The 25,828-nt window shown below is 47.1% G+C and overlaps 1 protein-coding gene across 2 annotated transcripts in view; it reads left to right on the top strand.

Moving 5' to 3' along the window:
* The first annotated feature begins 10,143 nt into the window (after nt 1-10,143).
* The window catches only part of GSPT1 (G1 to S phase transition 1), a 38,275-nt gene continuing 22,590 nt past the window's right edge, over nt 10,144-25,828 (top strand). The window contains exons 1-3 of one of the 2 annotated variants that reach the window (XM_019468613.2): nt 10,144-10,228; nt 25,116-25,160; nt 25,275-25,316. In XM_019468613.2, the coding sequence (XP_019324158.1) occupies nt 25,295-25,316 (22 nt within the window). In that variant the 5' untranslated portion in view covers nt 10,144-10,228; nt 25,116-25,160; nt 25,275-25,294. Of the gene's footprint in view, nt 10,229-11,055; nt 11,678-25,115; nt 25,161-25,274; nt 25,317-25,828 lie in introns of those variants that run through there. The other variant, XM_053894547.1, reaches the window with a different exon arrangement.

The following is a 25,828-nucleotide window of genomic DNA, read 5'->3' as shown; positions in this document are numbered from 1 at the left end:
CGACTTATGTAGCATCACACGATGGTAAATGTCTTCTGCCTTCCCGAGTGTGCTCCAGTGCTTGTCAGGACCCGGACAAAGTTGGTGTCAATGATGGATGCCAGTCACATCTGGGGAGGTCAGAGGTCAGGGAGGGAAGTGGGGGTGGGGCCCAACATCCCAGGTTGTGTTGTGTTGTGCTAACCTCAATTTCCAGGAAATGACTTCAGGATGAGTAAAAAGTTTGTTGGCCCTCAGTAGAGTCACAATGAATTGAAATAAAATGAATGAATGAACGAACAAACTAGTGTATTCTCTACTACCGAAGAGGGGTACACAATCCACCCATCTCTCTCCTCCCTGTGGGCTGAGGAACTTGGAGTTAAGTATTGTGACCAGTCCCTGTAGCCTTCCTCACTCAATAAATCTTGATACACAAGGGCGCCTGGGTGGCTCAGTCAGTTAGACGTCCGGCTTCAGCTCAGGTCATGATCTCACAGTTTGTGAGTTCAAGCCCCACGTCGAGCTCTGTGCTGACAGCTCAGAGCCTGGAGCCTGCTTCGGATTCTGGGTCTCCCTCTCTCTCTGCCCCTCCCCTGCTCATGCTCTGACTCTCTCTCTCAAAAATAAATAAAAAACATTAAAAAAAAAAAAACAAAAACCCCACCAAAATGGTGTACATTCACACATTGGAATATTATTTAGCCTTACAAAGGATTTAGCCTTACAAAGGAATGAGATTCTGATGCAGGTTACAACACGGATGAACCCTGAAAACATGCTAGTGAGATCACCCAGGCACAAATGGAATGTGTGATTCTACGTCTATGAGACAGCCGGAGTAGGCAAATTAACAGAAACAGAAAACAAAATAGAGGTTACCAGAGACTGGAGAAAGAGAGAATGAGGAACTATTGTGGTTTTGTTTTGTTTTGTTTTGTTTTGTTTTGTTTTTTAGTATTTATTTTTGGGGCGCCTGGGTGGCTCAGTCGGTTGAGCGTCCGACTTCAGCTCAGGTCATGATCTCACATTCCGGGAGTTCGAGCCCCGCGTCAGGCTCTGTGCTGACAGCTCAGATCCTGGAGCCTGCTTTGGATTCTGGGTCTCCCTTTCTCTCTGCCCCTCCACTGCTCATGCTCTGTCTCCTTCTGTCTCAAAAAAAAAAAAAAAATTTTAAATTAATAAATTAAATACAATATTTATTTTTGAGAGAATGAGTGTGAGCGGGGGACGGGCAGAGGGAGGGAGACAGGGGATCCTAAGCGGGCTCTGCGCTGACAGCAGAGAGCCCGACGTAGGGCTCCAACTGTCTCGAAATGTGAGATCATGACCCGAGCTGGACGTTAACCTTAATGGACTGAGCCAGCCAGGAGCCCCGAGGAGCTACTGTTCACAAAGTTTCCGTTAGAAACAACGCAAATTTCTGGAGATAAATGGTGGTGATGTTTACAGAACAATGGAGATGTATTTAATGCCCCTGAATGGTTCAATGAAAACTATGAAATAATTGCTGTTATTACATATTGGTAAAATATATACATTATTTAATAGGCAAGCTGCGCAGCTTAAAGCTACTGATTTTAGTTGTTATTCCTCTTCCCACCTATGAATCCCCTTCCCCCCCCACCCCCACCCCCCCCCACATGGAGTCTGTAAAAACATGCCGGGGACCCTGGAATGAAATTAGCCAGGCTTTTAGATGTAAAACGTAATTAGCAATCTGTTACTCCCTCGGAAATAATGAACCCTGATTTCTGCTGAATGAATCAACTTTTCATCTGAGTTAACTGATCATTATCAGAGTTTCTCTGTGCTCTCCATTCTGGGTCTTTTACATTCACAAAGGGGATGCAATGCGATAATCATTAGCCACGAGACAGCCCGTTTCAAATGTAAATCAATAGGCCCGTGGAACCTGGAGACTGCTGTCTTTTAGACACCTTTCTACCGGCCAAGCTCTGCTAGCTGGGAGAGCAGAGCCGGGCCAGGCTGGCTGAGGAAACAGGCAGGTCTCAGGGGTGTCCTGGTAGCTTCCTTCTGCTTCGTGGGGACAAACCATTGGCAGGGAAAGCCAGCAGGGGTCAGCAATCATTAAATCTCCCGGACTGTAGTCACGGAGGGCACCCAGGATTATGTTGGCTAAGATCTCTGAATACAAGCATTCCCTCCGGGCGGATGGTCTTGGAAAGCGAAGCCTGCAACTCGATGTAGGAAACTTACTCGTGGAAGCGTCTCCGAGTCCCGGGGAGACCAGAACAACTGGTTTTCGTGGCGGTTTCATTGGACAGGTGGTTAACCCAGAGGAGCTGGTTGAGGAAGCCAATTTGGCACAGGAACTGGGTGACTGACTCCTTTAGACAGAGCTCTGGGGCTCAAGGTCATGGCGCTCAGGTTGGCCTTAGCAAATTTAAAATCTTTATTTATTTATTAAAAATGTGTTTAATGTGTATTTACTTATTTTTGAAAGAGAAAGTGTCAGTGGGGGCAGGGCAGGGAGAGAGGGGGAACAGAGTTTCCGAAGCAGGATCCGCGCTGTCAGCAGTGAGCCCGATGTGGGGCTTGAACTCACAAACTGGGAGATCACGACCTGAGCCAAAGTCAGAGGCTCAACCCACAGAGCCAACCAGGTGCCCTTAATGTTTATTTATTTTTGAGGGAGAGAGCAATAGCGGGGAGGGGCAGAGAGAGAGAGAGGGAGACAGAGGACTTTGTCCTGACAGCATCCAGCCTGCCTTGGGGCTTGAACTCAGGAACCGTGAGATCATGACCTGAGCCTGGTGCTCAAATCCCTGAGCCACCCAGGTGCCCTTCCCCCCCTTCATTACCTTTCTGGCCTTGCACGGTATGGTCTTCTTTGTAAAGAATTGCTTACGTATTTTGCGACTGACCGCCCTTTTTCTGCTCAAGGTCAGCCATTGGGTCATTTCATTCCAAACTGCGTTTCCGTTAATCCAGGCTTCAAACACTAACAAACACCATGATGTTTGGGGACAGTTGCACAGCAACAGTGACTATACTAAAAAACCATTGAGCTGTACGCTCTAAATGGGGGAATTGTATGGCACGTAAATGGAATCTCCAAACGCTGTTACAAACAAACAAACCGCATGAAAGGAGAGAGTCTAGCCAAAGTGCAGCACCAGTCAACTTACCATAGCTTGTGTTGCCAATGGTGACTAAATGTTTGCTGGGTGAAGAAATTTCGCAGCAGACGGCATGTTTTATATCCATTATGGTTACCTGGGCTGATGTGCTACCCTGGTTCCAAATTTCTATGAATAATTTAGAATTAGAAACCCAACTGAGGACTCTGTACTTTCAATTCCAAGATGTATTTCACGCGGTAATTGATTCCCCAACATCCTTCCTTCCTTCCTTCCTTCCTTCCTTCCTTCCTTCCTTCCTTCTAGATGATTTGTCTTTAGACCAGTGGTTCTCAAGCTTGGCCTCACACAGAGACCTCATATTTAAAATGTATTAATGCCAGGGCTCCTGGGTGGCTCAGTCAGTTGAGCCTCCAACTTCAGGTCAGGTCATGATCTCACAGCTTGTGAGTTCGAGCCCCACGTCAGGCTCTGGGCTGACGGCTCAGAGCCTGGAGCCTGCTTCAGATTCTGTGTCTCCCTCTCTCTCTTCCCCTCCCCCGCTCATGCTCGCTCTCTCTCTCTCAAAAATAAATAAACATTTAAAAAAATTAAAGAAAAAGAATAACATGTCTCTGTGCCCAGGTGGGTTAGGTTCAAAGTTCCCCCAGGTGATTTTAACGTGCAACCAACAGTGCAAACCCCGATTGTGAGATAAAATTTCACACTCACTAGGATGGCTATGATTACAACAAACAAAACGGGAAGTAATGCACGCTGGTGAGCAGGGGGAGAAATTGGAACTCTTGTGCCCCTGCTGGTAAGAATGCAAAATGGTGTAGCCTTGTGGAAAACAGTATGGAGGTTCCTCAGAAAATGAAACGTAGAATTGCCCGATGATTCGGCAATTCTACTTGTAGGCATATACCTGAAAGAAGCAGAAGCAGAGACTTGAGCAGGTGTTTGTCCACTCATACCAATAGCCAAAAGGTGGAAGAAACCCAAGCGTCTACCGATAGATGAATGAACAAAATACACACACACACACACACACACACACCAGAATATTATTCAACGCTAAAAAGGAAGACAATTTTGACAACAGGGATGAACCTTGAGGATATTATGCTAAATAATACAATGCTTCTCACTGTAGGATTCCACTTATACGAGGCACCTGCATGGAAACAGGAAGGAGAATGGTGGTTACCAGGAACGGGGGAGAGGAGAACGGGGAGTTGGTGTTTAGTAGGGATGGAATTTGAGGTTGGAAAAATGAAAAAGGTCTGGATGGTGGTGGTGGATGCACAACAATGTGAAATACACTTTTTTAATGTTTATTTCTTTATTTTGAGGGGGGCGGGGAGAGGCAGAGAGAGAGAGAGACAGAGACAGAAAGAGAGAGAATCCCAAGCAGGCTCCACGCTTAGTGCGGAGCCCAATGTGCGGCTCGATCTCAAGACCATGAGATCATGACCTGAGCCAGGCTCTCAACTGACTGAGCCACCCAGACGCTCTGACAATGTGAAATGTACTTAATGCCACTGAAGTATCCACTTACAATGGTGAAAGTGGTAAATCTTAGTATTTTTGTGTGTGTATTTCACCACGGTAAAAAGAGATGTCCTTTTCAAGAATGGGTATCTGCCCCAATTCCTGCCAATGACATGGGAGGAGATACCTCCTAGAGGGCTTCTGGGGAAACTTCTCATTCTTGGAAGGAAGATATCAGTCGAGATGCTCTCTACTGTTTCTCTGGACTTGGCCTCTGGGACTCTGCAGCTGTCTTGGGACCAGACTGGAGAGGAAGCCAACACCCAGGCCAGCAGACAGATGGAAAGGTAGGGGCCCCTGATGTCATTAAGCTCCTGAGCCAATGAAATAACAAGAAAGTCCTATCTTAGGGTTTCTTTTTCTTTTTATGTATTTTTAAAAATGTTTGTTTGTTTGTTTGTTTGTTTAGAGCACGTGTGAGTGGGAGCGGGGGAAGGGCAGAGAGAGGGGGAGAGAAAGAGAGAACCCCAGGCAGGCTTTGCCCTGTCAGTGAAGAGGCCAATCAGGGGCTTGATAACACCGACCTCCAGACCGTAACCTGAGCCGAAATCAAGAGTCACATGCTTTTTTAAATTTTTTTATTTTTATTCTTCACTTTTTAAACTAATTAATTAATTTTTAAGTTTACATCCAAGTTAGTTAGCTGATACCACAGTAATGATTTCAGGGGTAGATTCCACTGACTAATTGCCTACGTGTAACACCCAGTGCTCATCCCAACAAGTGTCCTCCTTAATGCCCTCACCCATGTAGCCCATCCCCCTGCCCACAACCCCTTCAGCAACCCTCAGTTTGTTCTCTGTATTTAAAAAAAATTGTTTTTAACATTTATTTATTTTTGAGAGACTGAGAGACAGAGTATGAGTGGGGAAGGGGCAGGGAGAGCGGGAGACACAGCATCCGAAGCAGTTTCCAGGCTTTGAGCTGTCAGCACAGAGCCCAAAACGGACTCGAATCCACAAACCGTGAGATTATGACCTGAGTTGAAGTCGGATGCTTGACCAACTGAGCCACCCAGGTGCCCCTGTTCTCTGTATTTAGGAGTCTTTTATATTTTGTCCTCCCCCCCCATTTTTGTATTATTTTTGCTTCCCTTCCCTTATGTTCATCAGTTTTGTCTCTTAAATTCCACATATGCGTGAAATCATATGATATTTGTTTTTCTCTGACCAATTTCCCTTAGCATAATACCCTCCAGTTGTATCCACGTAGTTGCAAATGGCAAGATTTCATTCTTTTTGATTGCCGAGTAATACTCCATCATAAATATATACCCCATCTTCTCTATTCATCTGTCAATGGACAGTTGGGCTCTTTCCATACATGATGGTTATTTTTATAAATAAGGCAACAGCCCAAGCATAGAGTCACATGTTAAGCCCATGTCACCAAAATGAGTCTTAATTCTAGTGTTGGTCTCTCCTGGAAATGGAATCTTAATAATCAATCAAGAATCACCGGGTCAGCACTAATGAGGTCCTCTGCCTAACAGACCCCTGCCATCTGCCCAAGGAAAGGGACCTTGCCACAACCAATCTGCCTTTTTGCTATTATCATTTCCTTGTTCCTGCTCCCTCCTGCCTATAAAAGCCTTCTTTTTATTTATTTTTTATTTTTGTTAAGGTTTATTTTTGAGAGAGAGAGAGAGAGAGAGAGAGAGAGAGAAACCTGAGCACAAGTGGGGGAAGGGCAGACAGAGAGGGAGACACAGAATCTGAAGCAGGCTCCAGGCTCTGAGCTGTCAGCACAGAGCCTAACTTGGAGCTTGAACTCACAAGCTGTGTGATCGTGACCTGAGCCGAAGTCAGAAGCCCAACCCACTGAGCCACGCAGGCGCCCCGATAAAAGAATTTTTTTAAAGCCATTTGCTTCCTACAGGGAAACCCAAACATAAAACGGAAGTAAAAGATTACAATTTCTTCTTCTTCTAGCTGCTTTCCTTTCCACATCCAATCCCACCTCACAAATACACCTTCCATGAGCTGTTTAATATGTAACTGTCCACACTTTTAAAAATGTTTACAACATACAAAGAGATACATATGTCTCTTTCTCTCTCAAATGTCTACTGATCACTTTCTCCATGCCGGGCATTGTTGTCGGTGATAGGAATGCAGTAGCAAATAAGACAGTCACGCAAATAAGACAGTCACAGAATTAACTTTCTGGAAGGAGGAGATGGGCAGTAAGCATGGGAACCAATAAAGAATTTCAGATTGTGATAAAGCATCTGAAAAAAATAAAACTGCATATGAGGGTAGAGAGTGATGTGGGTTGGTGGAGAGCCAGGGTGGGTAGGAGAGGACATCTCAGAGCTGAACGACAATGAGCTGGAGAGATGAAGATCTGGGGAAAGAACATTTCAGGGAGAGGAAAAATCTAGATTTTTTTTTTTTTTTTTAACGTTTTTTTTTTTTTTTTTTTTTAATTTATTTTTGGGACAGAGAGAGACAGAGCATGAACGGGGGAGGGGCAGAGAGAGAGGGAGACACACAGAATTGGAAACAGGCTCCAGGCTCCGAGCCATCAGCCCAGAGCCTGACGCGGGGCTCGAACTCACAGACCGCGAGATCGTGACCTGGCTGAAGTCGGACGCTTAACCGACTGCGCCACCCAGGCGCCCCAAAAATCTAGATTTTTTAAAGACATAGATTGTACTAGATACACTGATCTACTATATATTCCACATACAACACAAAGCGTTCCTCTACTTCACCATATACTAGAAGTGAATTTCCACGTTGGCACCTAGTCTGTCACTCTTTTTGATAGCTGCGTATTACTCCACGGTATTGATATACCATCACTCATTTAATCATAATTTCCCTGTTGATGGATAGTTAGGTTGTTCCTGCTTTGGAGTTACTGCAAAAATGCTGGAAAGGACAGGCTTTTACCCTCCTGTTTGTATTTCTGCAAAAAACATTTGGCGGGATGCCCACGTCACCTCAAGTGTCCAGCTGTGTGCACACGTTTCCATCTGCTAAAACCCTAGGATGGCCGTGAGTTTTCATATCAGCCTCGTGTTTGGAAGCAAAGAAGGATAAACTTTCAGATTAAAGAAACAAAACAACGTACTGGGTGGGAAACTCAAAGGTGCAGGTGCTGAGATTCTGATTCATTTTATTTGTTTTTATTTTTAAGTTTATTTATTTATTTATTCATTCATTCATTCATTTACAGAGTAAGGGAGGGGGCAGAGAGAGAGAGAGAGAGGGAGAGAGAGAATCCTAAGCAAGCTCAGCGCTTGGGGCAGAGCCCAAGAGGGGCTTGATCTCACACCCGTGAGATCACGACCTCAAAGGAAACCAAGACTGTGATGCTTAATGCACTGAGCCACCCCGGTGCCCCATTTTTATTTTTATTTTTATTTTAGAGAGAGAAAGAGTGCGAGCAGGGGAGAGGGACAGAGGAGAGAGAGAGAGAGAGAAAGAATCCCAAGGTGGCTCGATCCCACAACCCTGGGATCATGACCTGAGCCGAAATTGAGTCAGACACTCAAGTGACTGAATCACCCAGGCACCCCAAGACTCTGATTCATTTTATTTTATTATTTTATTTTACTTATTAAAGCATTTTTTTACTTAAAAATATTTATTTCTTTCGTTTTGAAAGGGGGTGGGGAGGGACACAGAGAGAGAGAAACAGACAATCCCAAGCAGGCCCTGCACTGTCAGTGCAGAGTCCGACGTGGGGCTCGAACCCACGAACCGTCAGATCATGACCTGAGCTGATCGACGGAGCCCCCCAGGTGCCCCCACCCTGATTCATTTTTAAGGCAGAATAACCAAGGGAGGATAGGAGGAATGCAGAGAGCGAAAGAGAGAGAACACTAGAAACGCCAGCTGGTGGGGCTTGCGTTGGAACACGGGAATTCTCTGTCCCGGAACGACTCAGACCTTGAACAAGCATGGCGTGAAGTAAAGAGGTTGTTAAGCACATTTTCTATGCCGCGCATCATACCGGGCATGCGATTATCAAGAAGAGCCTCCCACTTGCCCGCTACAGCAGTGCCTCAACCCTGGCAGGTCAAAGCTTCTGAAAACCAACGGAGTGGATTCTTTCCTGAATTTCCAATGATGATCCTATTCAGGGACATGGCAGCTAACGACATCAACTGCTTTTCTAAGCTGCGGTCTCAGCAGTTTTTGTCTTTGTCTCTAGAAAAAGCCGCAGCCACAAAGACGCTGCTAATTTAATTAGCGTGAAGAACTAACCTAAGAGGGACCCGTCCTCTGGTGCCCTGTGGCTGGTCCACGGTGAAGTATAGCGTCCAATGACAAAGTGGTTGAAGGACAGTCCGGATCACTCTTTGAGCCAGACGCTTGTGTCGACATTTTTTAAGGAGTAGGTTAGGGAGTGCCAATCTTGAGTGAGAAGGCACTTTATTTTGGACACACTATTTTCTTCTTGTTGTGACTAGAAAATAAAAATATTTATCTCACTCAGTAGCAATTCAAGTCTCCCTTATATGAAGGAAGGTCTGAGTTTTTATATCAATTGTTAACTTCTCAGTAAACCTGAGGGCAATCACTTAATACCAACTTTAAAGTGGGACACGCTTTTTTTTTTTTTTTTTTAAGTTTATTTTTGAGAGAGAGAGACAGAGGTGTGAGTGGGTGAGGGGACAGAGAGAGAGGGAGAAAGAGAATCCCAAGCAGGCCCAATGCTGTCAGCGCAAAGCCTGAGGTGGGGCTCGGTCTCAGGAGCCAATTGTGAGATCGAGACCTGAGCCCAGATAAGACCCGAGGCATAACCAACTGAGCCACCCAGGTATCCCTGAAGGGGGATGCTCTTAAGAAAGATTCAAACAGGTATTCAGAGAACTATATTAATAGGCTGTAACCTGAACTTTGTATTAATTAGGGGATTACATCATCTGTCCTGGGGGAAAAAAGAAATCAATGTCCAGAAGATTTCAGGCAGTATGGACCACAGATCTAAAGATAAACTTAAAGCCAGCCTTGTTATAATGGAGGTCTCTGGTTTCTTTACATTTACAGCAGTTGATATTCCAAGTGTTATGAGTTAAAGAAAAAAAAAAGGCATTGATAAAATTTGCTAGTTTAATATTAAACACAATTTCAAACCACTTTAGCATAGGATTTGTTTTGAAAGGTAACTGACAGGTTTGTTTTTGAGCTGTCTCATTAGGCTGGATCCTCTTTTATCTTTAAGGTACAGATATTTAAATTTTAAATTCATATCTAGATCTAGATTTGGGACCTTAAGGTTGTTAAGAATCATCTATTCTGTGTGCGTCTACGCCTTTACTCTGTAATTTTTGGCAGATTAGTTGCAAGCTGTCTAGACTCCTCCGAGAAAAATATCAACAATAGGTTCCCCCCCGCCACAGTCTTGGGTTCCACGTGGGTGAATTACAGGAAATTAACAGGTACTCAGAACAACGTTATTTTCCTACTTCATGTAATTGACCTAAGGGTTTGCTTCTCCCCTCCTCCGTGTTTACCTAAACGCACAGTGTCCGGGTGAGTGAGAGGCAGTCAATAAAGCACTACGGAATACTGGAGCAAATCCCATCATTCAGAAGAAAACCACTTCACCTAACGGTGCATAAAGAAGCTGGACGCACCGGAAAAAATCTTAACTAGGTGGGTACAACTGGATACAACATGGAATATGGCAATCCTCTGTTTGATTTGCAAAACCCTTGGCCGGGAGGAGGGGAGGGATGGAAAAGTTTGGGTGAAGGCTTTAAATGACTAGTCAAACAGACGGTGAGTCATTCAAAGTTTCCAGTTAATAATCCCCTCTGCCGGGGCAGAGGCTGGGCCCGAGCGCTTTACGAGCCCCATTGCAGTTCAAGTTGTACTGTCTCACGGTTTTATTCTCTTCCACCAAATGAATACATAAAACGCAAGACGCGCAGCGTCGGCTTCGAAATGTAGGGCAGATTCTGGCTGGGGGCGGGGAGAAGGAAGGTGGAAAGAAAGAGCAGAAGGTAGGGAGACTTGGGGAGGCAGTGAACGCAGAAACCGGTGATGCGAGAAGGAGGGGATTCCAGGAGCCGAGAGCTTTGCTTTGCGCGTTAGAACTGTTATCCGTTTCCCCGCAGCCTGTGCCCCACAGGGCAGCGTGGACCAACCCCGCGGCTGAAGAGTCAGGCAAGGACTCGCCCTCACCCCTACCCCCACCCGGTGACAGGTGGGGCCGCGGGGCTGCGACCAGACCTCCGCCTCCCCGCGCTGCCTGCCGGGAGCCGGAGTCGCTTCCGGTTGCTCCGGAGCCCCGAACTCCCACTCCCATCGGCCCACGGGAAAACCGCAGCGGGGTCGCGCGGGCGCTGCCGGAACTCGTAGTTCCGTCTGCAGCCGTGGTTCATAGCCAGAAACGGGGACGGACAGGGCCAGGAACTACCGAGGCGAAGGTACGGGTGGCGGGGAGGGGTCAATCCGCGCCGGCGTGGGGCCGGAGCTGAGGCGGTCCGAGGTGGTTGGGGTTGGGTGGGAGGAGATCCGCTCGCACACACGAGGAGGGTTGAGCTGGTGCCGCCGTTGTCGTCGCGAGTGCGGAGTTGCGACCGGAGCCTTCGCCGCGACGACGCCGGGGACTGTGTCGCTAGCCCCCGGCCCCTCTGCCTCGTCGCTTCGCCGGGTCAGCGCGGCCTGCTCCTGCCCGGCCCGTCGCCCCCGCCTCCATTTCCCGCCCTCTCTTCACCACACACACGGCCCCCCCGATCATGGATCCGGGCAGTGGTGGCGGCGGCGGCGGCGGCGGCGGCGGGAGCAGCAGCGGCAGCAGCAGCAGCGACTCGGCGCCCGACTGCTGGGACCAAGCGGACATGGAAGCCCCCGGGCCGGGCCCGTGCGGTGGCGCCGGCGGCCCCTTGGCGGCGGCGGCGGCGACCGAGGCCCAGCGTGAGCACCTCAGCGCGGCCTTCAGCCGGCAACTCAACGTCAACGCCAAGCCCTTCGTGCCCAACGTCCACGCTGCCGAGTTCGTGCCGTCCTTCCTGCGGGGCCCGACCCAGCAGCCGCTGTCCCCAGCTGGCGCCGCCGCCCCCAACCACGGAGCCGGCAGCGGCGCTGGAGGTCCTCCGGGTAAAGGGCCGGGACGCGCGGGGCAGCCGCGGGGTGCGGGGGGGGGGGGCGGGGGGGAGCCGGGCTGCGGGGGCGGGAGCAGCCGGCCTGGGTCCGGAGGGCCCCCCCCTCCGCCAGGGATGGGGACGGGGGTGGGGTGGGGTGGGCTCGGGCGGCGCGTCCCGCGGGGCCCGGCGGCACGTGGGGCGCTGACAGCGGCGCCGGGGCGAGAGCAGCCCTGGGTGGGGCGGCCCGTGGCCCGGGAGGCGGCCTGCGCGGGCCGGGCGCGGCGGAGAGCCGGGCGGGGCGGGGGCGGCGTGCGGGGGGGACACCGGCGGGACCGGGGGCCGCCCCTCCCTCGGGGGGCCGCAGTCACCCGCTGGGAGTGGGGACCGTATGGGACGGAGTGGGGGGGGGGCCGCGGCCGGTCAGTGCCACGAGGCCTAGAAGTGAGGACAGATGGGGCCAGGAGTGGGTCGGGGGGGCGTTGAGAGATCCGAGGAGCTGGGGAGGGCGAATGCTCGAGTTCTCGCTTCACCTTAGGGCGAGGCGAGAGAGCGTCTCTTGCTGCAGTTTCTATTATTGAGACAGTAATTACGTTTTAAATATCTGTGACACGGAACCGTCCTGAAGGAATCCCAAGATGCATTGCAGTCTTGTGATCCGGCAGAAACTGTTGGCTATCAATACAAAGATCTTTTTCACCCTCAGCATTTGTAAGCCTGTAAAGTTCACAAAGTGTCACAAAGTTAGAGTTCCTCCCTTAAGCCTTCGTGTGTTAGGCAACCGCCTTGATTGGTGTGGCCTTTTTCTCAAAGCGGGGCTCGGACTTTCCTCTTTAGTGACACGTTTAGAATGTTCGTTGCGTTACGATCGGATACCTTATTCAGACTGCTAGGTGTAACTCGCTCTTTCTCTCTGTTCACGTGTCAGTAACGAATCTGTTCATACACTTGAGCTTTTGTTAGAACGGAATAGTTGTCATGTGCCGTTTTCATCGTTGCTAGTAGACATTGTTTCTGTGGTTTCAAGTTGAGTCGGGTCTTTAAAATCTTCCTGTATTCTGCTTCAGTGGCAGCATGCTTTCAGAAGCTGATTGTATAGCAACGTGAAATGAGTGAACTCTGTGCGTACCGTATAAAGGCGCTTGCTTTAGGAACTGTCCGTATCTGTTGGAAGAGAGAGAGAAAGGAAAAGGTGCATTGTCCTTCCGGTTCTTTAACCAGGGTGTTGGGAACTGGGTCTTCGAGGTTCCCTGCAATTTGCCAGTGAGAGTAGGTTGTTGATTTCTCTTTAGAGTTCTGTGTTGTGGCATGTCGTAGGTAAGTGGACATCATAAAAGTGCTCTCGGAAGTTAAGTTTTTTCAGCACCTTTCGCTATAGTTTTGTCTTTAGAAGCAGAAAGTTTGGAGAAATACTTTCACAAAGTGTGTGTGTGAGCACGCAGTTTGGATTTGGGTTGCTTCATTGACTGCTATTTATTTGTGTGAGTGGTTGATGTTTTCCTTTTGAATAAGGGAATTCAGCCATTATTACTATTTGTTATTACTATTATCTTCATTTCATTTTATTTTGTTGCTTAGACCAAGCCATTTTGGCTGCCTAAACTAGTTCATTACCAGCTCCGTATTTGTTTCCGCATACTTTACCGTGCAGATTGTTTTTATCCATCCATTTTCTCTTTCTGGCCCTCCCTCCTCCCTCTGGAGCCACCACCAGCACTTTGGCTTCACCTAGCGCTCCTTTTCCAGACTATGTAGTCGTCAGCCGTCAGAGGACAGGCATCCTTGAGCAGTGGTCAGTAATGATGGTTATTGTTGAGTGACCTCTCATGCTGGGGACTGTCTTTTCTCTTCTTGGTGGTTGCCACTTTCAGCCTTACCCTTAACCCTTTCTCTGTGGCACTGCTAGAAGTTGGAGATGTAAAAGTGTGTGGGGAAGTTGGTGGAAAACTCCCTACGTTGTGGTCAGTTTTTTCTTTTTTTTTTAATCAGAAACCTATTTTGGTGTTACTGACTTTACCAGCTGCTTCTACAAAATGCCCATTAATGTCAAAACATAATCTTCCATAGGACGTCAGTTTAGAAAAGAATGGATTTTTTTTTTAATGATTTGTTTTAATGTTTATTTTTGAGACCGTGAGAGAGCATGAGCGGGGGAGGGGCAGAGAGAGAGGGAGACCCAGAATCCGAAGCAGGTTCCAGGCTCTGAACTGTCAGCACAGAGCCAGATGCGGGACTCGAACTCATGGACAAGATCGTGACCTGTGCTGAAGTCAGATGCTCAACCTACTGAGCCACCCAGGCGCTCCAAGAATGGTTTTTCTAAACTGAGGTCCATACTGGGACTGTTGGATTACATATTCCAGCCCATTCAGGTCCATAAAAGACCACCATCAGAGCAGGGAACTGTGCTTGGAAGAAGCAGGAAAAAAGTTGAAACTAGGCCTTGGATTGAAATTTACAAAGTGCGAGCCATAAAATTTGCAAGTTTTTTGTAGTGAGGAAATAGTCAGGAGGGTAAGCCTGTTTTCTTTTGTTGTTAAGCCATAGCTGAAATTTGTGGTGGGTGTGTTTTTAGACTAAATATCAGGAGAACTCTTGACAGAGTCTAGAGGGAGAGCACTAGAATGACTGACTTGTAAAATATATGTGTGTAGAATGGATATCTGTCATTTCTCCCAAAAACAGGCTAGTTCATTTTTTCTTCCTTTGTCTCTTTTTTTGAAAATACTTTCAGTGGTGGCTTGAGCAGGAGGAAGAAGATGCTTTTGCCCAAAGTGCCATTCACCTTTCTGGAAGGCTCATTCATACGAATGCCTGTTTCTAGCCGTCCCAGGTCAGAACTGGGGATTCAGTACTGACCTTAGTTAGATCTCTTTGAAAATTTAATACAAGTTTCCAAAGGAATCATTAAGTGGAACCCATTTAAGTGTAATTAAGTATAATTCACTTAAGTTCATTAAATTCATTTAATTCCCTACGGATCCAAGTAAGTGCATTGGCTAAGTGATGCCCTTTAAAGTGGAGGCCCTGAAATGAATTAACATGTAGAAGACGGGGGTTACTTGGATTAAAACTAACATTTTTCTCCCTTAGAATGTACTCACAGTTCCGCTTTGCACCCAGGTCGGTCTTTTCTTTGTTAAATGACAAACAGATTCAGCGGTGGTGATCAGGGTTACTTGGTGTGTTCGGGCTGCTGTAACAAAGTAGTACAGACCGGGTGGCCTGGAAGCCGCAGAAGTCTGTTGGTGTCAGGTCTGCGGGCTTCAAGTTCGAGACCCGGGTTCCGGCCTGGTCAGAGAGCCCTCTTCTGGATAGCCAACTGCTGACATTTGTGGACGCTGCGCAAGGGTCAAGAGAGCTCTCTGGGACTTCTTTTTTTTTTTTTTTTTTTTTTTTTAAATAAAAGCACTAATCCCTTTATGAGGGCTCCACCCTCTTGACCTCTCGGGCATCCCAAAGGCCCCACCTAATTCTATCACATTGGGCACTGGGAGTTCAGCATAGGAATTTGCTTGGGGGGGGGGGGGGGGCACAGGTATTCAGACCATACATGGCACTAGGACCTTTTAGAGGGGCCAGAGCTTCTAAAATAGGGGGGGTAGTATTCTTTCCACCTACCCGTCCTCAGCACCTCTCAAAACTGCCAGTGAAAACAGTGTGGAACAAAACCAGCAGTCCTCAGTAGGCCCTCAGAGGAGGAATTGTCTCCAAGATGTTGCACGTTGTGTCGTGGAACTGGAATTTTAAAGAGAAATGTTCTATTTTGTAGTGTTTGGGTTTCACTCAGTTTCTTTTTTCTTTTTTTTTTTTTTTAACATTTATTCATTTTTGAGAGTGAGAGAGACAGAGCATGCGTGGGGGAGGGGCACAGAGAGTGGAAGACAGAATCCGAAGCAGGCTCCAGGCTCTGAGCTGTCAGCACAGAGCCCGACGGGGGTCTCGAACTCAGAGTGGGAGATCATGACCTGAACCGAAGTCAGACGCTTAAACGCCTGAGCCACCCGGGCACCCCACTGAGTATCTTTTTGTAGGGGAAGGATTTTCTTTTCTTTTTTTTTTTTTTTTTTAACGATTGAGCTCTAACTTATCATAAAATTCACCTTTTAATTTTCTGTTAATGTTTATTTCTTTTTGAGAGAGAGACAGTGTGAGGAGGGGAGGGGCAGAGAGGGAGGGAGACACAGAATCTGAAGCAGGCTTCAGGCTCTGAGCTGTCAGCACAGAGCCCGACGTGGGGTCTTGAACCCATGAACCTCTAGGTCATGACTTGAGCCAAAGTCAGACACTTAACTGACTGAGCCACCCACGTGCCCCTAAAACTCACCACTTGGTGGATGCTCATTAATCCCTAGTCTCTAAAGGTGACCTGTTCAGAGACACCAGAGTGGAGAAGATCCAGAATCAAAGTAATAGTTGTTTTGTCCAGAAGAGCTCTTACGTTAAACAGTGCCTGTCGGAACTGATAGATATGTTTAGATAGATGATAGGTAAGGTTCTTATGATCTATTTTTCTTTAAGACTGAAATGCCTTCCTTTCAATAACAATTCTAATGTTAAGGCTTTTTTTAGGCTTTGATGGGCTAGTAAATGGCATCCAGTAAGCAGAGGAAATTGGGGAAGAGTATTGTTACTGGGGTGTTACTTTTGCTACGGAGTGTTCTACCTGGTTATTTCTTTTCTTGACTTGCTGATTTCTAGACTACCAGATCTGGGCTCTTGTTTTATGATTTTACATGCTGGGTTGGCTGGTGTGTGGGGGTTTAGGGAACAAGTAAGGTGTCAATAGTGCTGTGCCGGGCCCAGCAGCTTTTGAAACTGTTGAATGTTTGGGAAGAAACCCTCTTTGGGGCAGGTTTTCTTTAGCGTAGATAGTACATCACTTTTTGCATTCTTTTGTCCTTTGCTTATTTCTCACCTTTCCTGGAATTGTACTGTGTGAAAAGACAGCAATTAAAATCTGTCATGTGAGTTAGGGAAATGTAGAGGACAGATTTTTAAGCCTCGTTTCACTTGCTTTTGTTTAGTGGGGAGGAAAATGGCTTAAAGTGTTAACATAGTAGTGTCCTGGTTGAAAAAGAAAGGAGTGAAAAAGAGATTCGGTATCCTTTTGGGGGAGAGTTAGCAGAATTGGAATGGAATGTTTGGAGCCGGGAATCTCTTTTGCTTAGATATACATATATGTAGCAGTTAAGGAACAAACATTTGCCTGCCTACAGAACACAGGATCCTGGGCTAGGCACTTGAAGGGATGCCGCCAAGATGATTAAGTTGTGATCCTCAGGGAGCCTAGTAAGTGATCAAATACCCATTTTCCTCTCCTGGGAGACACAAGGTGGTAAGAGGGCCATGCAGCCGGGTTGGAGGGCTTTCAAAGCTAAGAAGGGGAGCTGTTCTTAGATTGCCGTGTGTGATGATTTCAGTCTTGTCACCCTAATCATAAGACTAAAGCTCTGTTTTCTGCTAAGTGTTCTGTGTGAATACCTGGGCGTTTTTTGGATTGAGCTGTAATTCACATGTACAGTCCCCCTTTCTTGTGTTTCTGTATTTTGTTAAGTTTGTTAGGAATTGGCTGGCGTAGAGCATTGGTTACCTTTTATTAATCGAGGGGTGGTTGACACACGGCGTGACTAGTTACAGGTGCACAGCGTCGTGGTCCCCCTCGCGGTGAGTAGCTCCACCGGTCACCACGCTGCAGTTGTGATGCCATTGACCACGTTCCCGTGCTGTGCCTCTCATCCCCGTGAGCAACACTTTTCTTTTCCCACCGTGCGCCGTGGCTTTCATGTCAAACAGCAGCGAGACCCGCAGCTCCGGTGGTGTCTTTGGGGCCGGTCGATGTCGGATTGCACGGTCCGTGTCCAGTTCTTAACAAATCCTTGGGAAGCAAGAATGGGGCCACTAGTCGAAGGTTCTTGATTGTTCTGAGATCCTTAGCCTCCTTTTTTAGCTGCAATCATTGATTCGTACCAAAGCTGCTTAAAAATTTTGTCTTTGTTTTCATATTTTAACCAAGCAGGGCTGGGCTGTGGATGTATTTGGTTTTTTTCATAAATGGCTTTGTTCTAAGGAAACCTCATTGTTTCACTCCTCCGGTTTAAACCAGATCCCCATCGAAATGCTACTTTCAAGGTGACAGGAACACTTAGTAAGGATTTTCTGAGCATCTTTCAGTAGCCTAGCCTAAGAGTGGTGACACCAAATTCCAAACGACATACCAACTAGGTAGTTGTGTCCCTTCAGTTGAAACAAAGTGCATACCTTAAATGTCACTGGGGTGTTTCCTGCTTGACCGTTGCTGTAGAACTCCGGTGGGTTACCGTGCTGTTAAGCGGTCTGTGGCCACCTCCTTTGGGTAGTGATTTGGGTTGCGCATAGCTCTTTTCTCTTTGTACCTTATTGGGGCTGTCTGAAATGGTTTTACTCTATGTATTTTAAGTATGCCTCTATTTTTTTTTTTTTAATGTTTATTTATTTTTGAGACACAGACAGAACATGAGTGGGGCAGGGGCAGAGAGACAGAGGTAGACACAGAATCCAAAGCAGGCTCCAGGCTCTATGAGTGGTCAGCACAGAGCCCGATGCGGGGCTCGAACCCAGGGACCGTGAGATCCTGACCTGCGCCGAATCAGACGCCTGACTGACTGAGCCACCCGGGCGCCCCCCCCAAGTTGTTTTTGAAGTGGGTGGATATGACTCTTAGACGTATGTTTGAGGGGTGTTTGGAAAATGTAGTGGAATTTTACTCTTTGAGAAAGCCTGCTCGTGTTGGTATGTGGCATTGCTTTAGGGACTGAATAAATAGGACCTTGGAATGTTAGGGCCAGACAGGACCCTAGCAGTAATACAGCTGCCTTTGGATAAAGTAATAACCTGTTTATGGATAAAGAAACTGAAGCCTAGAGATGCTGAAGGAACGCAAAAGGTCTCTGGCGGCTTTAATGACATGGTTGGTTCTGGAATCCACATTTGCTAACTGCTAGTTCAGTGCTCTCTGCACGCACCCCACTGTTTAATGATGGGGAGGAGGGTGTTCCCAGAGGTGGTGCTCCAACCAGCATGGATCTTCTCGCTCGGGAATTTGCCTTGTATTTCATTCTTAAATTCCTGTGATTATTATGGGGCTTTGACACGCTCGTTGTAGTAATAAATTTACTGAGCAGTTACCACTTGCTTAATGTGCCCGTACCTTCACTATACCCTCCTGAGGCATAGGTCCTGTTAAAAGCATTTTACAGATAAGAAAATTCAGCCTCCAAGAAGCTAAATAAATGAGCAAAGTGACATCCAGGAATAAACGAAGGAGCTAGGATTAGAATCTAGGTCTGATTTCACAGTTTATTCTAGGGGCGCCTGGATGGCTCAGTTGGTTGAGCATCTGACTCTTGGTTTCAGCTCAGGTCGTGATCCCCGTGAGGGTGGAGCCTCCTTGGGATTCTCTCTCTCCCTGTGTCCCTCCCCCCTGCTCACCCTCCCTCTCTCAAAAAAATTAAAAATAAAAGCTTATTCTAGTAACGGTTATCCTGCTCGCCCTTTTCTTGTGATTTGATATTAAAAGATCTTTTTAGCCGCGATACTTTTTCCGAAATGGAGCCCATGAGTTCGTGGGCTGTGGCACAGTCTCTGTGTGCTGGCTCAGTGGTAGCAGGGCAGCCTTCTGAGAAGGATCGATGCTCTCGTTTAAAGGAATAGTTTGAGGGGTGCCTGGGGGGCTCAGGCGGGTAAGCACCCAACTTCGGCTCAGGTCATGATCTCACGGCTCTTGAGTTCGAGCCCCGCGTCGGGCTCTGTGCTGACGGCTCAGAGCCTGGAGCCTGCTGCGGATTCTGTGTCTCCGTCTGTCTTTGCCCCTTCCCCACTCATGTTCGCTCGCTTGCTCTCTCTCTCTCAAAAATAAACATTAAAAAAATAAAGTAACACTTTGAAATTGCTTCTTCATACATCTTAGGAAACGATGACTTAAGTGATTTCAGTGGTTCTGGTCACTGCTGTCTGTGACATTGTGCCTTGTAATTTTAGAGTGTTCGGTATTAAGGCAAAACCACGGACCTGTGTGTGCGTCCTGCGGGCTCTCGTTTCTGATGTCTGCCTTTACTGGTTTCCGGCGTTGTGTCTGGGAGACAGATCCCCCCGCGTGCAGTTTGGGTGACACTGTGTGGCCGCCCGAGCGCTGGCGAATTCTGAGTTCCTCACTCAGACCGTACTTGAGCATCTCTTGAGTATTGTTTCTCTGAGCCCTTGTTCCAAAGTGGGCGCGGAGAAGATGGGCCTTCCCCGGGCCTTCCTGGGAGAGCGGTGAGGCAGGCGGGCGGGGACCGCCGCGCAGACTCCGTGTATGTGACCCTGTACGTGACCGGGCTGGGGAAGCAGCCCCCTGGAGACCAAAGGGAAGCTGGCGTTAACTCGGGAGAATCAGCCAGCCGTGCCTCTGGGCCCTACAGGACAGGCTCTGTACCAGCCTGCGGGGACTGCAGGGGTAGAGAACGGAGGGAGGCTCGGTCACTCCGGAAGTCTGTCCTGTCCTTGGGAACCAGACTGACGTGTGTGCACTTGTACTTGAAGGCAGGGTCCTAGCCGGAGGGGTTCTGCCGAGGGATCATTAGCCTTCAGGCGGTGGGCCGGCCGGGGAGTGTGATAAAAGGGCAGGATCGGGGCTCCTGGGTCACTTGGTGGGTTAAGTGTCCACTCTTGATTTCGGCTCGGGTCATGAACTCATGGTCCTGAGATCGAGCCCCGCGCCGGGCTCTGTGTGGACCTTGTGGAGGCTGCTTGGGATTTTCTCTCTCTCTCCTTCTCTCTCTGCCCCTCCTCTGTTCCCTCCCTTTCTCTCTCTCAAAATAAATAAACATTAAAAAAAAAAAGTGGAAGATCAGGTGTGGCAAGTTTGTGCCAGAATTGAGGAGAATGTGTATGCGAGGCTCACACTGCCCATGAGGCTGTTCAGTTAAAATTAGATAAAATTTAAAGTCCAGTTCCTTGGTTGCGGTACCACCTTTCAAGCGCTTAATAGCCACCTGTGGCTAGTGACTCTCCTGTCACAGCACTGGGAATATTTCCATCATTGCAGCAACTTTGTATGGGGCAGAATTCTGTCACACTGTTTCTCATTTCTGTTCAGTGTAAGACACTTGGGGTGTCTGTGACAGCACTGAAGTTGTTTATTTTTTTCCTGAATGAGCACACCATTTAGCGAATAGGACTAAGGAATTTTAGGTAGGGTGACTATTTTAAATATTGCTGTTTAGGGGCGCCTCGGTGGCTCAGTCGGTTAAGCCTCCGACTTCAGCTCAGGTCACAATCTCGTGGTCCGCGAGTTCGAGCCCCGCGTCGGGCTCTGGGCTGATGGCTCAGAGCCTGGAGCCTGCTTCCGATTCTGTGTCTCCCTCTCTCTCTGCCCCTCCCCCGTTCATGCTCTGTCTCTCTCTGTCTCAAAAATAAATAAACGTTAAAAAAAATTTTAAAAAAATAAATATTGCTGTTTAGTGTATAAGGCGGATTAAAAATGAATTTTATGTCTACAGCAGTACAAATTTAAATTACTAATTTATGAACTATACAGAATAAGCACTTTTCAAGAATCGGCCAAACATTTGTGTTGGAAACATGTAGCTTGAGTGAAAGCGTGGCTTTCAACCTACCGCCTCTCAGGGCCTTGACTGACTTGTGCTGTATGATGAGCTAGCAAAGTAGAATCTGCATGTTGAAGTCCTTTTGATCCATGAACACAGCTTTTCTTTAGTTATTCAGTTATTTTATTGTATTTGTTTTATTGATTGATGAATGAGTTCTGTGCCCAGTGTGGGGGCTTTGAACTCACAACCCTGAGAACAGAGTCTCACACTCTATTGACTGAGGCTCCCCCTTATGATCAGATCTTTTAAAAATATTTGTATTCTTTTTGAAAATTAAGGTGAAATCTTAAAATTAACCATTTATTATTATTTTTTTAATTCCTTTAAAAAAATTTTTTTTTTAACGTTTATTTATTACTGAGAGACAGAGGGACAACAGAGTGTGAACAGGGGAGGGGTAGAGAGAGGGGGAGACACAGAATCTGAAGGACGCTCCAGGCTCTAAGCTGTCAGCACAGAGCCAGACGCGGGGCTCGAACTCACAAACTGTGAGATCATGACCTGAGCCGAAGTCGGTCGCCCAACCAACTGAGCCACCCAGGCGCCCCTTGAAATTAACCATTTAAAAAAATGTTTATTTATTTTGAGAGAGGAGAGGGAGAGAGAGAGAGAGAGAGAGAGAGAGAGAATCCCAAGCAGGTTCCATGCTGTCAGCTCAGAGCCAGACGTGGGGCTCGAACTCACAAGCCATGAGATCATGACCTGAGCTGAAATCAAGAGTCACATGCTTAATCAACTGAGCCACCCAGGCACCCCTAAAATTCACCATTTTAGAGTGAATAATTTAGCCAGTGTTGTACCACCATCCTCTCTAGTTCCAAAGCATTTTCATCACCCCAAAAGGAGATCCGTACCCATTAAGCAAGCAGTCACTTCCTAGTCCCCTGTCTTCCTCCCAGTGTCTGACAACCACCAGCCTGCTTTCTGTCTCTGTGGATTTACCTATTGTGAACATTTTACGTAAGTGAAATCTTACAACAGGAGACCCTTTGTGTCTGACTTACTTCACCATGGTCAAATTCTCTCTCCTAATTTGAAGATTCAGATTTTCATGTTTGTTAAACCACAGGCAGTGCTCTCGCTTGACAGTGTTCTGGTGAATTCTTTCACTTCCTGTTTTAAAATTTGTGATAATGTACCTAGTATCACAGCCAGTTCATTAATCTTCCTTTATCGTAAATTATAGTATTAGTTTTCCTTTTAATTTGGGGTACTGCAGTTTTACTCACTGATACACTCTGATAACTCTCCCCCTTGATGAGAATTGTTCTGTTTTCCAATACTTGACCAGGTGTATTTCTGAACATGGAAACACCTTTGGAAAATCTGAAACCGTGATTTTACTCCTCACTCCTTGGGAGGTTTACTGTTCTTTTGCTATCGGGTATGACCAGTGCGGGGCTCGAACCCACAAGCTGCGAGATCATGACCTGAGCCGAAGTCGGACGCTTAACCGACGGAGTCACTCAGGTGCCCCTTCATTGTGTATATATTAAGCACTTGATTGTGTCTGGTACTTGACTCTCTCTGTACCAGCCGTACAGACTTAAGGCAAACGTATTATACATGGAAGGTGTTTTGAAAAATAAAACCGTGAACAGATGTTCAGTATGCCGCATTCTGCAGCCACGGAGGTGGTCTCGTGACTGGTGTCACTATCCCGAGACGTGCCTTGCGGTCTTCTGCAGTATTGTGTATTTGTTAGCCCGCGAGCCGGTTCTGGAACGGGGTGGTCAGGGGTACGTACTGTTTGGTTTTGTAAAGGGCGGTTGCACTTCGGGGTGTCTTACTGCGCGTTGGGGGAGCCCACCGTACCAGTCGTCTTTTTCCTGCCTTACAACAAACACTACGTCCTCGCCGACTCCGTGTATTTGTGCTGAGTGATTTCTCAGCAGACACTGTTTGACGAAGGGCGAGTTGCTGCTTGTCTACCTTGGAAAAGCCTAGTGGGTCGGATTTGTCTGAGCGTCAGATGGGAGCGGTGGCAGCCGTCCCTTGCACGGCGCTTGTGGGGGGATCAAGTGAGTCAGCGCCTCAGGGCTTGTTAGAAATCATTGGGAGGTACTGGGCCCCCACCTCCAGCACCGTGTAGATTTGTGAGCCTTTCTGTCCGGTCTGGCCCACATTTCGTAGTCCGTTGTGCTGGTTGATAGGGTTGAGTTTATTCCCAGTGCGTGTTAGGGGGTCGAGACTCACGTGTTGAGTATCTGCGTGGTGCCAGGAGTTACTTCACAGACGGACAAGTGTATTCCCTCCTTTAATCCTGTCGGCAGTCCTGTCGGGTGGGTGGTACGTCCTGTCTGTAATTGCAGCGAAATAACTGCATCACACAACGTCAGGCGACAAGCCAGCACCAAGAGCAGGGGTCAGCTCGGTGCTGGCCCCTCACCGCTACCCAGTGCCGCCCCCTCCGGCCCTCGGGAGGCACGTGGACTTGATGCCCTTGGCCCTGGCTGGCTTTCTCTGAAAATGGAGCTGTTTCTCTTTACTCTGCCCATGAACTTTCCTTTGAAATGGAAAACGAGGAAAGGTTAACCTCTGTTCTGTCTGAAGTATGATTCCTATCCCCTTCCAAACCTCGTTCAAATGATTTTTTTCTTCTCTTCTGTTAATATGCTGCTAATCACGTAGGCCGGGGTCACTCAGACCTTTTGCTCCTCCCCTCCCCCCGTCCGACGATGCCTCTGTTATCTTTGCGATTAACCCCTCCTCTCTAGTTGTACTGCTCACTTGTTCCCATGACCTGCCTTCCTGCAGTGAAGATGTTGGTCTTTCTGCCAGTGGTGTTCTTTCCCTCCCCGATGAACGCTGTGCTACCCTTACCTTCCCAGGTGACGCTCAGCCTGTCACTTCCCTCCTCGGAAAAAGCTGGTTGCTCTTTCCCTTTCAGGAACAGGAAATGACCCTCTTCCACACTTCACGTTATTGAAGGTTGGGCCCCAAACTTTTTCTTGGCTTACAGGTGTTTCTGGGCAGTGATTTTAAATATGAGCTTTGCAGTTTATGAATTCATTATTCTTCATTAATTCGTGTGTAGGATTCAGGTGACTTCAAATTCTCTGATACCTTTTGTGTCTTGGAGATTTTTTTTGAAGCCAGGGCGCTTTCATGTTGGAGTATCATTTAGATATGAAAAATAACTTACGCGATTGGGTGTCTGTATGTATTTGTCCTACATCTCTTCCAGTGGGGTCATAAGTAGACTTGAAGTGTGACAGCTGTGGAAACAGGATTGTTGCTTGATCTCAGAATTCTGCTATAGGACAAAACTGGCGTCGTCATCACCTTTTCTGAGATGTTGTAAGGGGTCGTTCGCATTTCGAGGACTCTATGTGACTGTCTTTATTTTATTGATATCAGATAGAATTTATTCAAGCACCTTGATGAGAACGTATGTGATTATAGAATCTTAAAAGGAGCTTAATCCTAGCCTTCTCAGGCTGGAGCTACCAAGAGAGAATCTAGAGAAGCACTGGGAATCGGTTAGGCAGTCTGGTTAATTTGATCAGCCCTGGGTTGCGGCTTGCTTTTACAGTATCTTTGAAGGAAGAGTTTTATGAAGCAAATAAAGAGAATAACTATGCCTTTATGAATACATTTCAGTTGATGAAAATGTTTTAAAATTGGCTGTATTCAGTAGATTTTTTAAGAGGATTTTTTTAAACAGACTTCTAATTTGAACACCTGAGTTAGTTCCTGTTGGTTTACGGTATCAAGGTTTTTGTTGTGTTATTGAAATCCTGTTTTTACTGTGTCTTAAAAGATACGCACAAATGGATGCATAGGACTTAATTTTTAATAGAACTTATTTCTATTAAACAGCACCTGCGGAACCTTCTCAAGAGGAACAGTCGTTGCTATGTGAAGGTAATTTTCTATGCTATGACCCTTCAAATGTCTAGTGGAGAAAACATTAAGTTGTGTCTGTGCAAAGCCTAGATATTGTTTCGTAAATGTATTATATCTCACTTTCTTGTCTAGGTTCAAATTCAGCTGTTAGCATGGAACTTTCAGAACCTGTTGGTAAGAAAATTTCTGACTGTATTAATACAGTAATATGAAACCCTTTCACTCTCAAGATAGAAGGTACAAATGTAAGTGTTATGGTTATTGGAATGCCTACATTTAAACCTGACATTGAGTCTTGGCTGTTGGGATTTAGAAAGCACTAGCTGGACGTCAGCGCTGCCGCGATAAACAGAGCGACGGCAGATAGAGACGAGCGGAGGGCAAGAGTGCGAAAGTCAGTTTAAGGGCTTGGGCTTGTTCCATTTCCTTGGTGAAAGGTTTCCTTCCTTTTTGTCATTTGCTTGCTGTTAAGGGTGTCCTGTTCCCAAGGTGATTGATGAAGTTGATGCCAAAGTACTTGCAGAGGAAAAAGCAGAGATCTCGTAAATCCTGTGTTCTGATTTTAAACTTTGCTGCTTGCCCTCTGTCAGGGCATCCTGACCCTGGGACAACTGGGCTGTTAGGAATGGTACATCTCCTGTTTACATCTTGTGTGGCCTCATGGAAATGAAGCTTCGTGAGGATGG

This window comes from Panthera pardus, unplaced genomic scaffold, assembly GCF_024362965.1.
Source record: "Panthera pardus isolate Hobbes unplaced genomic scaffold, ASM2436296v1 HiC_scaffold_5, whole genome shotgun sequence".
Classification (NCBI taxonomy): domain Eukaryota; kingdom Metazoa; phylum Chordata; class Mammalia; order Carnivora; family Felidae; genus Panthera; species Panthera pardus.
This window is presented reverse-complemented; position numbering and strand designations above follow the sequence as displayed.